At 35.3% G+C, this 15766-nt stretch overlaps 1 protein-coding gene across 2 annotated transcripts in view; it reads right to left on the reverse strand.

Annotated features, from left to right (window-relative positions):
* The window catches only part of LOC115215597 (E3 ubiquitin-protein ligase arih1l), a 67404-nt gene that overhangs the window by 9382 nt on the left and 42256 nt on the right, over window positions 1-15766 (reverse strand). The window contains exons 3-11 of one of the 2 annotated variants that reach the window (XM_029784817.2): window positions 14354-14432; window positions 14064-14144; window positions 10664-10812; window positions 9959-10025; window positions 9146-9252; window positions 7903-8017; window positions 3805-3935; window positions 1767-1824; window positions 1145-1225 (exon numbers count right to left, since the gene is read on the reverse strand). In XM_029784817.2, coding sequence (XP_029640677.1) covers window positions 1145-1225; window positions 1767-1824; window positions 3805-3935; window positions 7903-8017; window positions 9146-9252; window positions 9959-10025; window positions 10664-10812; window positions 14064-14144; window positions 14354-14432 — 868 coding nt within the window. Of the gene's footprint in view, window positions 1-1144; window positions 1229-1766; window positions 1825-3804; window positions 3936-7902; window positions 8018-9145; window positions 9253-9958; window positions 10026-10663; window positions 10813-14063; window positions 14145-14353; window positions 14433-15766 lie in introns of both variants that reach the window. The other variant, XM_029784816.2, reaches the window with a different exon arrangement.

Below are 15766 nucleotides of genomic sequence, written 5' to 3' on the forward strand. Positions count from 1 at the left end.
TAAACATTAACATTCTTACTCTTATTGTATCTGGGTGAATAAAGTTCTATCATCTGTATTACAGACACATTGGAAGACAAAGAATAATCAATAGATTAAGTATTGAATAGAATTCTCTTCTCCAATATCTGAGTCACAAAGGAAGCTACATTGAAGAAATGCTGAACAGACTCAATATCTAGTATAATGTCATACCCTCATTTTAGAGATATTGAATGAGCCACATTGATGAATAGTAAAATTTGAAGTGAGAGAGAAAGAGAGAAGGGGGAGCATGTAAGGATTAAGGGAGGCTACTCTATTATTCTATTTTCCAACAGAAAATATGCAATACTGTTACAATTAACCCTTTCGTTACTGTATTTATTTTGAGGGGTTCTGTGTTTCTTTCAATTACATTAAATATAACAAAGAATTTCGTGAAATAACTTAGTTATCATTTAGCTAGTGTTAGGAACATAAATTGTGACTAAGGTTTGGTGGAAGATTTTAATTCAAAACTTATGAAAGCAAGACATTTGTAATACAGAGCCAGAGGCAGTTTCAGCCGGGTTGGTAGCGAAAGGGTTAAGAAGGAAAGTGAAATGTCTGTAAAAGCAGCTTCTTCCATTTTATCCCATGTAGTATGCATGTACTTTTGGATAGTATCACTGCCTTTGACTTATTGTCCCCTCTTTTACCATTTTAACAAGTTGTTGTGCACCAGGTTTGCCTTTCATCCCTTTTGGGCTTGATAAAATAAGTACCAACTGAGCATTGGGGTCAATGTAATCAATTTGTACCTCCACCCATGAATTTGCTGGCCCTGTGCCAAAATTTGAACCCACTATTACTATTGTTGCAGACCTATTGGACAAAATGCTTAGTAGCATTTCTTCTGGTTCTTTATATTCTGGGTTCAAATTCCACCAATGCCAACTTCGCCTTCCATCCTTTCAGGGTTGATAAAATAAGTATCAGTCAAGTACAGGGGTTGATGTAACCAACTTGTCCCCTTCCCACAAAATTGCTGGCCTTATATCAGAAATAAGTGTCAAGAACTTGATGGGTGTTTCTGGGTTGATATTTCCAAAACCAGAGAATAGAGAAGGTGATATTTCTTAAATTAAAGAATAAAAGTTTATATTCACATAAATTCACTTACCTTGTGTTCAAACTTTAAACTCTGCATATGATTCATATATCGATTGCAATAAAATAGATAACGCTGTAACGCCGCCCGGGACTTCTAAAAGAAAGCAAAAGGAAGGGGGAAAGAAAAAGAAAGACGTTCCTAAAATTTTGTTGTTTATACAAGGTTGTAAAAGAAAATTTATAACAATACCCACAAACATAAGGAAAACAAAAATGTACAGTTGGGGGCAAAGAGAGAGAGACACAGTCAAGTGTCCATAAACATATACTGTCAAGGGCACCAGACATTCACAAGTACACACATTCCAACCAAAGTATGCAAAGTCACACACAGTTAACCCTTTTCAAATGCCATATTAGATAATAGCATATGAAGCAGTATATTCCTTTAAAAAGGGAAAAGTGACAGTTGTTTGTCAACAATCAAAGATATAAAATTTCAAGGGAAAGCAGACTCAATAAAAGCACATTGATAAATATAAGTTATTATATTTATTAATGAATTATCTAAGACTTCTACATATTCTCTCATAATGGCCTAATATCCCACTTGTTTAAATCTTTTAACTTAAACTAAATGAATTAGGGGTAAGTATGGAAGTGGGGGGGCAAAATAAATGTAGTTTTTTCACCTCCTGAGCATCTCTTGCTTTTTTTGCTTCTTCTTCATCAAATCGGTTGCAGTTGTACCTAGAAACAAACAATATGGAAGTATTCTTTAAATAATGCACAACAGGAAATAAGTGTGTAAGTGTGATAACAGCTCTTAAACAGAGGACATAAAATTTCAATAGAGAGTCGGAATTACAGAGGTTTGATTCTAGATTTCTAGTAGAGAAAGATTTTGTACATAGTCATTTCTTGGATTGACAAGAAAGTAATTTCAGTTTTTTAGTGTGAAATAAAAGTAATTTTATGTCATACAAAGAATGAACTTTAACCAATTATATATTTTCCATTTTATTTGATGACCTTTTGCCATCTTTCAAGCAACTTTATGATTCTGTACTCATGGAACTTCTGATCCTTAACCAAAAACTGAAGCAAGTGCAATTTCAGGTCATCATCATTATTGAAAGTTTTACCATTCAAAGACTTTTGCAAACTTTGAAATAAATGGTAAACTGATGGTGCAAGGTCAGGGATATATGGTGGATGTGACATCACTTCCCAACCAAGCTCTAATAATTTGTAATGAGTTAGCAAAGATCTGTGTGGTCTTGTGTCATCGTGGTGGAAGGATTCCTTTACGATTTGCCAATTCTGGTCGTTTTTCTTTGATTGCTTCCTCCAGTTTGATTAGTTGTTGGCAGTAAACATCTGAAGTGCTCGTTTGGTTCCTTGGAAGCAGCAGCTCAAAATACACAATACCCTTGTAATCCCACTAAACTGACAGCATGACTTCTTTTTGACATGGTTTGTGCTGGTTCATTATTCTTGGACCATGATCGTTTTTGATTAATGTTATTGTAAATAACTCATTTTCCATCACCAGTGAGGATTCATTTAAAAAAAAGGCCGATTTCATTGCGTTTGAGATGCATATTATAAAAATATTAATTCATTGTATTAAGTGAATCTCTTTCAATTTATGTGGAACCCAAATATCGAGCTTCTTAACAAGTCCAAGACATTTGATTTTCAATTGTTGTGAGTGATACATTTAACCTCTCGGCAATCTCTTGCACATTTATATGACAACCAGATTCAATTACAGCTTTGATTCGGTCATCATCAACTTCAGTAGGTTGACCAGAGCGTTGGTCATCTTTGAGTGAAAAATCTCCAGAACGGAATTTTTTAAACCATTTCTGACATGTGCATTCTGTTAAGCAAACAACACCATAAACTTTACATATTTCTTTGTGAGTAGCAGCAGCAGCTTTCTTGCCTTTACAGAAATACTGACACTGAACTAAATGCTGTAAACAAAATCAAACACAAGTTGCTTCTAAAGTAAGCCAAAAGTAACAGCTATCAAATGTCAAAAGGAAAAAACCATAACATTGACTAAAGTCATTCAAAAAATTTTAACTATTTATCTGTGAAAAATGAAATTACTTTCTTGACAATTAAATAGGCGCAGGAGTGGCTCTGTGGTAAGTAGCTTGTTTACCAACCACATGGTTCCGGGTTCAGTCCCACTGCGTGGCACCTTGGGCAAGTGTCTTCTACTATAGCCTCGGGCCGACCAAAGCTTTGTGAGTGGATTTGGTAGACGGAAACTGAAAGAAGCTCATCGTGTATGTATGTATGTATGTATATATATATATATATATATATGCGCGTGTGTGTTTGTGTGTCTGTATTTGTCCCCCTAGCATTGCTTGACAACCGATGCTGGTGTGTTTATGTCCCCGTTACTTAGCGGTTCAGCAAAAGAGACCGATAGAATAAGTACTGGGCTTACAAAAGAATAAGTCCCGGGGTTGAGTTACTCGATTAAAGGTGGTGCTCCAGCATGGCCGCAGTCAAATGACTGAAACAAGTAAAAGAGTAACCCAATAATATGCCTGGTTTTTAAGACAACAGGGAGAAAAGGCTAAGTAAATTTGGCAAAATTTCAACAATGTAGAAATATAAACCTAAATAGGGTGCTCTTTGACACCCTATTTATGAAACTTTCCACTTATTTTTTTTATAATCAAAAGATAAATATTTCTTAATTACCAGGAAGAGCCATGAGGTTCCCAGGGCCCTAAACAGACCCAGCAAAAATCTGCTTTACAATTCTGGTTTTTGCATACCATGTGATTACAGCCTCCATCCTTCTCTATAGTGACATGGCACTTGGGACATTCCTGAAAATAAAGCAAATGGCATAAGAATTTTAAGAATTTATTACAAGGGGTGACCAATCAAAATTGATAGCAACCTAGTTGGTAACAATGGAAAATTTGATTATTTAAAAAAATAACATGGAAGATAAAAAAAAGGTGATAATGTTGTAGGTGTAGGAGTGGCTGTGTGGTAAGTTGCTTGCTTACCAGCCACATGGTTCCGGGTTCAGTCCCACTGCATGGCACCTCGGGCAAGTGTCTTCTACTATAGCCTCAGTCCGACTAAAGCCTTGTGAGTGGATTTGGTAGACGGAAACTGAAAGAAGCCCGTCGTATATATGTATATACATATATGTACGAGTGTATATGTTTGTGGGACTGTGTTTGTCCCCCCCAACATCATTTGACAACCGATGTTGGTGTGCTTATGTCCCCATAACTTAGTGGTTCGGCAAAAGAGGCCAATAGAATAAGTACTAGGCTTACAAAGAATAAGTCCTGGGGTCGATTTGCTCGACTAAAGGCGGTACTCCAGCATGGCCACAGTCACATGACTGAAACAAGTAAAAGAGTAAAAAGAGTAAAAAGAGTAAAGAGTGATGTTCATTTAGAAATAAGGTTGATATTATTTGTTACTCCATTAGTTAATTCAGTTGGTCAGTATGAAATATCTGGAATTTTACTCCATTATTTCTGAAATACTTCAAATTTTAATGAAACTAGTCTATTTCCACTATTTAGGGGTATTTCACAGTCTCTATACAATTGTCTGATATATAATAGCAGCCAAATTTCCTTCATATCACTTTACTGTCTTAAAAAAAAAAAAACATTAGATAGTGTAGTCTGAAATGTACCCCCCAAAGATGAAATTGGTCAGGTTTAGAATTCCTCTAATCATTCGTTTGTTTGTTCAATCAAGATGATTTGAAGCTAAATAACTTATGTTCTCAAAATTTCTTTGCATCTATATACATAAATGGCAATTCCCATCTGTCTTAGTGCTTATACCAGAGAACCAATCTTGAAACTTTGCATACATGTTAAACTAACATCCAGTTGAATTATAGGCGAATTAGATTTCAATAAAAATCTATAATGTGCCCCCACCTCACATATACTGATATGAATTAAGTAAAGCTTCTGTAAGGCTCAACCATGCACTCCTTTATGTAAACAGCGTGACATTTGTAAGAACAACGCGGCTTTCCAAAAGGAAAACAATTATGTATGCAGCGCCTGTATGTCACACTAAGGTCACATTAAGTACACAGTCAACTGCAGGATTTGTGGACAGGATATGGCACAATGTAATGACCAAATGACTTGGAAGTTGGTTCGCCATAACATCTTAATCATTTTTATTGCGCAGTGTGAGATACGGCCATGTTACAATAAGCTACAACACTCAACAACACCAGCTACAATATGCGAATTTTCTTTAAAAGATAAGTAATTTTATTTGTTATCACTTAAACTAAAATATTTAACTTGCAATCTTGAAACTACAAAAAGAAAGCTACATGTGTGTCTAATGGTGCCTTCACCTCCTACCCTAATAACTTTGAAGTACAAGAATGTGATGCCACCGTGAAAGCAAGAAAAAAGCTTAGCTCTATGACTGCACTCAAACAACAAATGCATTCACAGGTATGCCATGTGTTCCATCTTAGCACCAAAGAATGTGGCAGTGGACGATTTGAACATTAAACTCCTGGATCAGCTGCCTGGTGAATGTTGCAGCTACAAGTCAAATGACTGTGCTCAACTCTGATGAAGTTGTGCACTATACCAGCGAATTTTTGAATAGCCTGGCACCAGCAGGCCTCCCACTTCACAACTTGTAACTCAAAGTTGGTGTACTAGAGATGCTTTTAAGAAACTTGGACCCACCCAAGCTTTGCAATGGCACACAACTTACAATCAAGACGATGTCAAGAGTCTTAGAGGTGAACATTTTCATTGGCAAAGCAAGAGGTGAGGTCTTCATACCAAGGATACCGCTGATTCCTTCCGACATACCCTTTGAGTTCAAGTGACTGTCATTTCCTGTAAAACTGAGTTTTGCAATGAGCATAAACAAGGCCCAGGGACAGTCCTTGGAAGAGGTAGGCCTAAACCTTGCAGAACCTGTTTTCTTTCCCATGGCTAACAGTATGAAGCATGCTCAAGAGTTGGCAATCCAAATCATTTGTTTTTTTTATGCTCCAGAGGACAAGACCAAAAATGTAGTATATCAAGAGGCTCTGCAAAATTGATAATCATCAATCGTTTCATAGTCGCACATCGTCAGTCCTCTCATCCGTCTAACTATCCACCAATTCAACTTTGATATTACCTTACCATTACAATCACTCAGTTTTATGAATCAACTGTATTACTTGCCAGTATTTGCAAAATCTATCCCACGTTACCGTGTATTAATGAAGAAGATAGAAAAATCCTCCAAAAGGTGATACAAATATGCAGTCTGGCACACCTGTAGTTTAAAACATGCTCTTTAAGACAGGCATGATTGTCAACATGAAAATCGAAAATGGTGACCAGAATCTGAGATGGTATCCAACATTAAAAATGAATAATTGCGATGAACAGGAAATAAGTTTTATTATAATAAACATTATTCATTATGCAATATTCTACACAAATAGCCTTATATTTACCTTTCGAAGGATTTGTCAACTATCTTCTTCACTAATTCAGGATATACAGGTTTCATCATCAATCAAATGCAATGGTAAGTACAAGGAAGGGCTGACATCTTGCATGTGCCACATCCTGCACATTCAGTTTTGCATTGGCACTTTTTAAGTGCTTGGCATTGTTCTGCTATGGCTCTTAGTTCAGTCCAGTGAATAGTGAATGTGCCATCGTCATTATTTTTCCACCCCCCAGGTGATAGCTGATGACAGTGCTGGCTTTGTCTGGAGAACCTGGTGCCATATGTGTGTCCTGCTTGATAGGTAGCTCGTTAGATGAGCTGGTGCAGGAGCTCCTTGCATGGGTGGGATTGCATCATAGTGTCTGTTCTTTTCTGCAAACATGATTTTCTGGGTTTTATTTACACACAACTCTGAACTGGATTCACCATACAGTATAGGAAATAGTTCTATTACTTGCATCTGATCTTCTGTAGTGTCTACACAAGGTGCAGACAGCTGGTGAGATGTGTTATTGGCCTGATGAAAAATATGCCCAGTTTGAAAGCAAGATTTTTTGTCTCTTCCTTAAAAAGTGCCAATGCAAAACTGAGTGTGCAGGACATTACACATGCAAGAAGTCAGCCCTTCCTTGTACTTTCCTTTGTGCTTCTCCATGCATTTGATTGGTGGTGAAACCTGTATAACTTGAATTAGTGAAGAAGATAGAAAAATCCTTCAAAAGGTAAATATAAGCACCATTTCAGATTACTCCATTCTACTGAGCTACAATAAGTCTTAGCAACAGCTCCGAAGTTAACTCTGCATTAAACTTGTATCCTGTTCAGAAGAGAATGTTGTAATCTCAGTCACTTATGTGCCATGGAAGCTGGGTTTAAGGCCTGACCTTTTAAGTCCTAAGGTTCATGACAGACCTAAGTCTAAGTGGAGCGTAAACATTAAAAACTGACTTGAATCCATTCCAATACTTTATGTAGTGGTAGTAAATTGGCAAACAAGATATTTTAAAATAAGCAAACAACCCTGCTCTCTCAGACTTACATATGCACACAAAATCTAGATTATTCAAAAGTTTAAAAATAATTCTTATTTAATTCATAAACATATAATTACATAATACAGAATCATCATCATCATCATCACTGTATCTTTCCATGATGAGAGGCTCTACAGTACTGCCACTCATTTTAGTCTTTCATTTTATATTTGACATCCAGCATCCCAAAATCTGACACCAGCATCATTCTTAACTTTCTTTTTCTATGAATATTCATCAACAGAAAATAAAATTATTTAACATGCAACAATAACTCAGTGAAAATATATACCTTAGTATTAGCAGCAATCCAATTTGAAGTTTCACTATCATCATCACATTTTTTAATCCATTTCCTTAACCATTTGCACTTGACAGGATCATGCCAATTCTCTCCACAATTAAAGCTATGAAAACAAAATAAAAAAAAAAAATTAATTTCTTTTGAGTGTTAAAAAAACAAAAAAATGTTCTCACAATAGTAAAAATGTTTTTTAAAAAATATTAAGATGTCAGAGTGTCAGCTAGAATATGTTGCAACAGTGATTCCTAAAGTGGGTGGTATTGCTCCCCTGGGGGCAGTGGAAAGTTCCAAGGAGCATTAAAGAAAAGTGAGGCGATAATGGGGTAACAATTTATGTAAAAAGTAGGATGATAATGGGGTAGAAATTCATGGAAAAATAACAAAATAATGGGTTTATTAGGTTAAGTTTTATTTGTTAAATACAACTGCTTTGAATTTGCTTCAGAAAGGGGTCTATCGTTGTGATGGTTATTTAGGGTGGGGGCAGTAGGAATGTGGCATGGGTGTCAAGAGGGCAGCAGTCTGAAAAAGTTTGGGAATCACTGATCTAGATCTTTGTGCTCTGAAACCAAATTCCAAGACTGACTTTTCCTTTCAAACTTTCTGCCAAGCACTGGTATGATCTTTCCTCCCAGCCATCATATCCTGGATATTTTGGTGCATCAAAAATGAGAGAGTTGAGAAAAGTGAGTATCTGCTTACAACTACATGGTCACCTAAGGCCATTAGCAAAAGCATGTTAATGTGTATCATGCATAAATATACATACAAATACATAGTGAAGGCCTCTGACCTAATGTTCCTAAGTTCATGGGTTTAATTTCTAGACTGGGTGACATGTTGTGCCTTTGAATAAGAGATTTCATTTTATGTAGTCCCAGTCAACTCAGCTGAAAATTTGTACCAGTAGTAACTGGAATTAATCTTGTAATGGACTAGCATCCAATCAGTGGGGTGGACTATAACAGAAAGACACGTAGTGGAATAGAACTGAAAACCATGTGTTTGAGAGGCAAACCACATAGGCATGCTGATGCAATCATCCTCAACAAGGATATTTAATAAAATGTCAACAAACCTACAAGTAGGAATTAATGGTGTACAAATGAAACCTTATAAAAAGTGAAATAACATTTCACAGCCCTGCTTCTTACAATGCAACAATAAAAAAATAAAATAAAAAAACAAAACAAAGTCTAGTGCAATATTACTGAAAATATAATGTACTGACCAGAATGTATGTCCACAAAGACACGTCACAGGTTTAGTATCATAATGTGCTACCTTTACTGCATAACCACAATCTGGGGCTGGACACCATCGCAATAACCGATTGCACTAAAATAAATACACCATAATACACACATTAGGAATAATATGAACCAAATTGAGCTTTTGAACCCCTTATCATACATTTTACTAAGAGGAATTGAGATAACTGACATAAGATAGAGTGGCTATGACATGGTAAGTTCAGACAGATGCCCGTATATATCAATACTACTACTAAGTTGGGCCTCTAGGCATCAATGGCAAGGAACATAACTCTGATTTACTGTGTAAGGTAGAAAATAACTAACATTCCCACTTAGTGCTTAAATAGAATCCAGTTAATGGAAAGGGTTAAAAAAAAAACAGAACTTGATCCATTTGCACATGACTAGATTGCAAAAGTAATTCCACTGATAGTAGCATGAAAAGGGTGTAAAAGCCAGTTTTAGCTTTTAATATGAAGAGATTATTGAAAAACTATATAATTGTTGAAGACAAGTAAAACTGACCAAAAAAAAGGAAACTGGCTTTTACAATATTTTTGGAGGCTTTTATATTTGCTACTATAAAATACAAAGTATGGCACTATACCAATAAATCAATATTCCTGAAATAAATTACATTAATCTATTAAGCAATCTATCACTAATCTATAAAAAAAATCTAACACATGTAACAATTTGTTTTTGTTATCAAACAGATTTTAAACAAGTGTTTTAAAAGTTACATGACAAAAGATTGTTGCTAAGCAAGAAAAGTATATAATACTCACTTCAACGAAGCTATTTGTTATAATTTGTTGATATTTTAATCTCACTTTAGCATCAGTCACAAGTGACCTGAAATGGCAAAGAGAAAAAAAAGATCAAAATTTGCAGATTTCAATTGATTGTAAATATCTAAATCATTGATTCTTTTGGATTAAGCACTGGAAAACATTTTGTAAGGGACAGAAATAAGTCCGGTACATTACTAATACCAATTTTATCAATACTAAGGAGTTAAAGGAGAATGTTGCTTCCCAGCAAAGAAAGCTAAAACTAAGTATAGCCAAGCATTTAGTTCACTGAGACCTGCGCCACGCTCTTTATCAATGGAGGAACTGAGTGTTCCCCTGTCTAAAGGGGAATGTATAAGAGTAGTTCATGAGAAAGACTGAGCATGTGAAATGGCTCATCAATGAGGACAACAACTCATTAATTGAGTAGGGTGATATGGTCATGGAATGCATAGGGATGATACATACTGGTAGAGGAGACACTAAAAGTTGATGAAAGAGGATACAAACATTATAGATAGCTGAAGAAGGCCTGGAACTGAAATACACTAATTGCCAAAGACAAGATGATACAGAATGGAATTCAACAGAGAACTAATGTATTGAAGATCTGTCCTATCCATTCCAGTGATGTAGAAAAAAAAAGTCAATCTTAAAATAGCCTAATTGTCGACAAAGAATTCAGAACACAATACTCACATCACAGTGGCATCGTCCACTAAAATATCACAACCATGAGCCGCACAGGAGATTGTCTGTCCCATACCTTCATCCATCACTTTCGTTGTTAGATATTCCATCCAACATTGACTACAAAAACGATGACCACACTCAAGACCAGTCATATCCTGCAAGAGAATTTTTTGAAGGGTCAAATGGCATTTGGATAACAAGCATCTTTAATGTTTATCCTTTAAAGAGAAAGAAATCATTAACGGGAAAGAAATAAAACATAAAAATTCTGAAATATAAAGTATCAGATGTTTATTCACATAATGGTGGTGTGGGATAGTAGCAGAGTAAAATTTTGGATGGGCCTTTTGCTTCAGAGCTATGTTGACACAGACAATCAAAACTAGAAATGCTAATGATTGCATATGCATGTGATGAGGACAGACTTAGAAATCTTAATGGAATTTACAATACATGAGATGGATTGAATTCTACATTATAGCTTTGTAGTTTATACTGTGTCTATGTGTGTGTGTGTGTGTGTGTGTGTGTGTGTGTGTGTGTGTGTATATATATATATATATATATATATATATATATATATATATATATATATGGTAAGAAGCTTGCTTCCCAACCACATGGTTCCAGGTTCAGTCCCACTGTGTGGCACCTTGGGCAAGTGTCTTCTACTATAGCCTCAGGCAGACCAAAGTCTTGTGAGTGGATTTGGTAGATGGAAACTAAAAGAAAACCATTGTGTACACCCACACACACATTTGTGTTTGCCCTTGATCACTGAACAACCAATGTTCGTGTGTCTATGTCCCTGTAACTTAGCAGTTCACCAAAACAGACCAACAGAATAAGTACTACGCTTACAAAGAGTAAGTCCTGGGGTCGATTTCTTTGGCTAAAACCCTTTAAGGCAGTGCTCTAGCATGGCCACAATCTAATGACTAAAACAACAGAATATGTGTGTGTGTGTATATATATATATATATATATATATTTCTGGCATTTCTGTGTGTGGTAAAGTTGTAAATGTTAGCAATGTATGTTTACAACTGGATACCTTTTACAAAACCACTCAAGCATGAAGCAATAAATAGTTGACTGAAGAAAATAAGACAAGCTAACAAGCTTTGTTATGATACAATGCCAATAACAGGATATTAACATTTTTGTCAGTGTTCTGTTATAAAGCCCTTGCAGATTGAGCACACTGCCAACCTATGGTCTACTTAAATATCACTTCTAAGACTAACTAGTGAACATTGGTTTGTTTTTGCAAATGACAAAGACAGAAATCTATATTAAATATAATTGATAAATGAAGAATCTGTAGCTAAATAAGAACAATTTTAAAATGCTAAAACATGTTAAGTTTTAGGTAGGGGGCTCCGAAAGGGGTCTCAAGGAGTATAGTGTCCATGTCTTCCCGAGTTAGTTTTCCACCACATTTCTTAAAAATCGTAGTAGAGGCCTTGGTTTTGAGACTACTCATGTCTAGAAACTAAAGCAGGGGGTAAGCAAGGGCATGCTTTCCGTAGAAAATCCAGCTCCAAAAAAGCCTCAGGATAGCAAAAGAGAGTGGGCACCAACCAGCCCAAAGGTTGGGGTGTGCACTGAGGTAGATCTGGCTACCCCTGTTAACTGGGACAAAACCTGGATTTAAAACACTTGATGATGATGATATACACACATGTGTGTTTACAGCTGGATACCTTTTAAAAAACCACTAAAGCATGAGGCAATAAATAGTTGACTGAAGAAAATAAGACAAGCTAACAAGCTTTGTTATGATACAATGCCAATAACACTATAGGCTTCAACAGTTCTATATCCTAGATATTTATTTCACAAGAAAAGTAACTAGTTTTCAGTTAGGTACCATGAATTATATAAGTTGAAGAGTAAACCACAATAGCACTAGTCATACTATGTAACAAAGGGGTAAAGTAAATTAAATTTACCCTAGTATATTACTAGTGCTTTCAAAAGTTATTTAAAAAAAATTATGGAATTATAAACTCTGAAACAACAATTTGATAAATCCATTAAAAAATGGACAGATAAAACAATTACAGTTTTATTTAGTAATCATTATCAATTACCATGTTTTAAGACATGATTCCATGATGCCTGCAGAAGACATCAATAAAAGCTGTAACCTCGAGGAGATAGAAAACAGTGAATGACATTTAAATAAGGTTAAAAACATCCCATTGAATTTATCATCTTTTAGTAGCAAATTCTTCATGTACCAATTTCTTTTTTGCAGAATTTCTTCATTTCATTTATATCCTTTTCCCTCTAAAATGAGGAAGTTAAAATAAATTTATGACATAAGTCATACACTGTGTAGGAAGACTGATCAAATGTGTTCTAATAACAAACTAACAAAGGAAAATAAAATAGTCTAATGACTGAAGGTGGCCCAGATGAAGGGTGTGTATAAAGTACAGGGAATGTGATTTTAAATGAAAGGAGACAATCTATGAAAATTAGAGATTAATCAATATCATTTTGAAAATTGGAAATTTATCATGTGGTCAACTAAACAGGAATCCACCTCAAAATATGATTCTGATTTGTAATACTGACAATACATGTTTACTCTTCAGGCCAGTGAGGAGATTTTTTAAGAGTAGACCTTGATCACAAATCCCCATTACCAACAGGAAATGACACATTCTCCCACCACCACAATAGCATTATCTACTTCTATCACATGTACTTTATCATCATCATCATTAACAACACTACCATTTAATGTGTTTTCCATGCTGGCATAGGTCTGATGGCTCAACAGGTGGCAGCAAGCCAGGGGACTATGCCAAGCCCCAATGATCTCCAATATCTGCTTTGACATAGTTTCTACAGCTGGATGCTATTCCAAATGCCAACCACTTTACAGAATGTACGAGGTGCTTTTTATGTAGCACTGGCACCAGTGAGGTCACCAAGTAACTTGCAAAACAAGACCTCAACTGAGGGGAGTGTAGTATTGAAGGAGGATATCTCCTTTAGTTTTTAAGTTATTGAGTATCCTAGTACAATCTAAACTGAAATTGATAAAAATAAATAACCACCAGATATAATGTCTGTGTTGTGCACATCAAAAATGATCTTAATGTCCAATCTGCTTCTGTTTGTGCTGCATCTGTCATGCAAGTTAACATTACACAACCATATAGCACCACACTTCTTATATATGCTTTAATATACACTGTCTTTTGCACAAGAGCGACATTTTGTTACCAAGGAAAGCAGAGATACCCGAACTTATTCCATCCTTTCATACCACCGTAACTATGCTAAATGCAATTTCTCCATTATTTTGATATCGTAAGTGAAACCAGCAGGTAGAGAAGTGTCAAGATATAAAGCATTGATATAGAATTAAGAAGTTGTTCTAACTTACATTAGTAGGTTTTGATATCAAACAAATTTCACATAACGTTTCACCTGACGGTGGTTGAGATGAAGTTGACCTGGGAATTTTCTGTGAAAGAAAAAAAAGAAAAAGAAAATTACAAAAATAATTCATAAATATAAATTTTAATTTCAAAAGAATAATAAGTTATAGAGTTTTAAAATTAAAACCTGTTTGCTACAGCTAAATAATGCAAATTAATGCTTATCTATATATAATTAATATGGTCAAAGTGACAAAAGCATGCAGATTTTTCAAAGAGACAATTGTTTTCTTACCCTAGGCCTCACCTCCCTTCTGTGAGGATTGATAACATGAGCTTCGGAGAAGAGGCTGTCCTGATCACCATCGTAATACCTGGCAGGAAAAAGAACAAAAAAAGGTAAAAAATTTTTTAGAAATGACACCAAAAATATAAATGAAATGAAATAGAAATTGTAGTGGAAGTTTCTGAACCATGATTATATTTTAATATAATCAATTGTTCTATATAACACATCTGAAAATACTGTGGCTATATGTAGAAGAAATTGTTTGCAACTATTTTAGATCAGAGAGATGATGGAAATGAGGTTTACAAGGTAGCGAATGGAAAGGTATGGCTGGTAACAATATCATTGTTAGTACAACAACTGCTAACCCTTAAGTATTCAATTCTTCAATAGCTTATTTCATTTCACTCTAAATGCTTGTCTAGAAACTGATACAAAGGGTTTATCTGTAAAAAAGAAAAAAAAAAGACAGGCTGTCTGAAGTTTAAGTGTGATGTTTCATGATGGTGAATACAGGTCTGTAAATGCTGGAGATAAATGAATTTATTGGAGATGCAATGTAAACTTGCATGAACGGAAGAGCACTGGCTGGACATCAAAGAGGTCAGCTGCTGTAAAAGGGGAAATGGCTGGGCTAGTATAGACATGTGATATGAATGGGTAATGAAACATTCACACTGGTAAGTACCTATGGCTAACGGAGGCCTGGAAAGAATTGGTGAGGCCATATCTCAGAATGCCGAGCCTCACAGATGACAAAAGAATTAGCAAACTGCTGCATAGACTCGTCCAACCAATACCAGCATGGAAAATAGAGATATAATAAATGGCATTTACAATGATGATACCATTAAAATGTCTGAGAAAAGCATTAATATCATGACATCTACAAATATGAGGCCTTGAGCCTCTTATTTGTAATTAGTAATAATTAGTAATTAATGTCATTTTCAAAGCATTTTATAGCTTCTCATTTTCATAGACCTTAAAGTCTCAAACTCTTTGATTCTGTTTTAAACTGTTCCCTTTGTTTATATTGCTCTAGAACAACACAATTTCAGCCACTGTAATCAACCCTGCAGATAACCTGCTTAACAATGCAATACTATCTGCTAACTTGTAACAAATCTAAGCAAATACTAATCCCACACATGAGCACCATTAGTTGAAATCATTTACTTCAAGTTCAAATGAAACAGTAAACAGAAAATTTCAAATGTGAAAGCTGTAAAAGGTAGAGTAACTTGAATGAAAATTAGACTCAAGTTTAATTTCCTGAGTGTCACTTTTACATATCTTCCAATGAAGTCCTACAGTATATATTTTATTTGTTGCATATGTTAATGACATAGATGCCAACTTAAAGAATGCCACAGTGCTGAAATATGCAGATGACATCAAGCTGTACCTCGAAATAAA

This window comes from Octopus sinensis, linkage group LG9, assembly GCF_006345805.1.
Source record: "Octopus sinensis linkage group LG9, ASM634580v1, whole genome shotgun sequence".
NCBI lineage: Eukaryota > Metazoa > Mollusca > Cephalopoda > Octopoda > Octopodidae > Octopus > Octopus sinensis.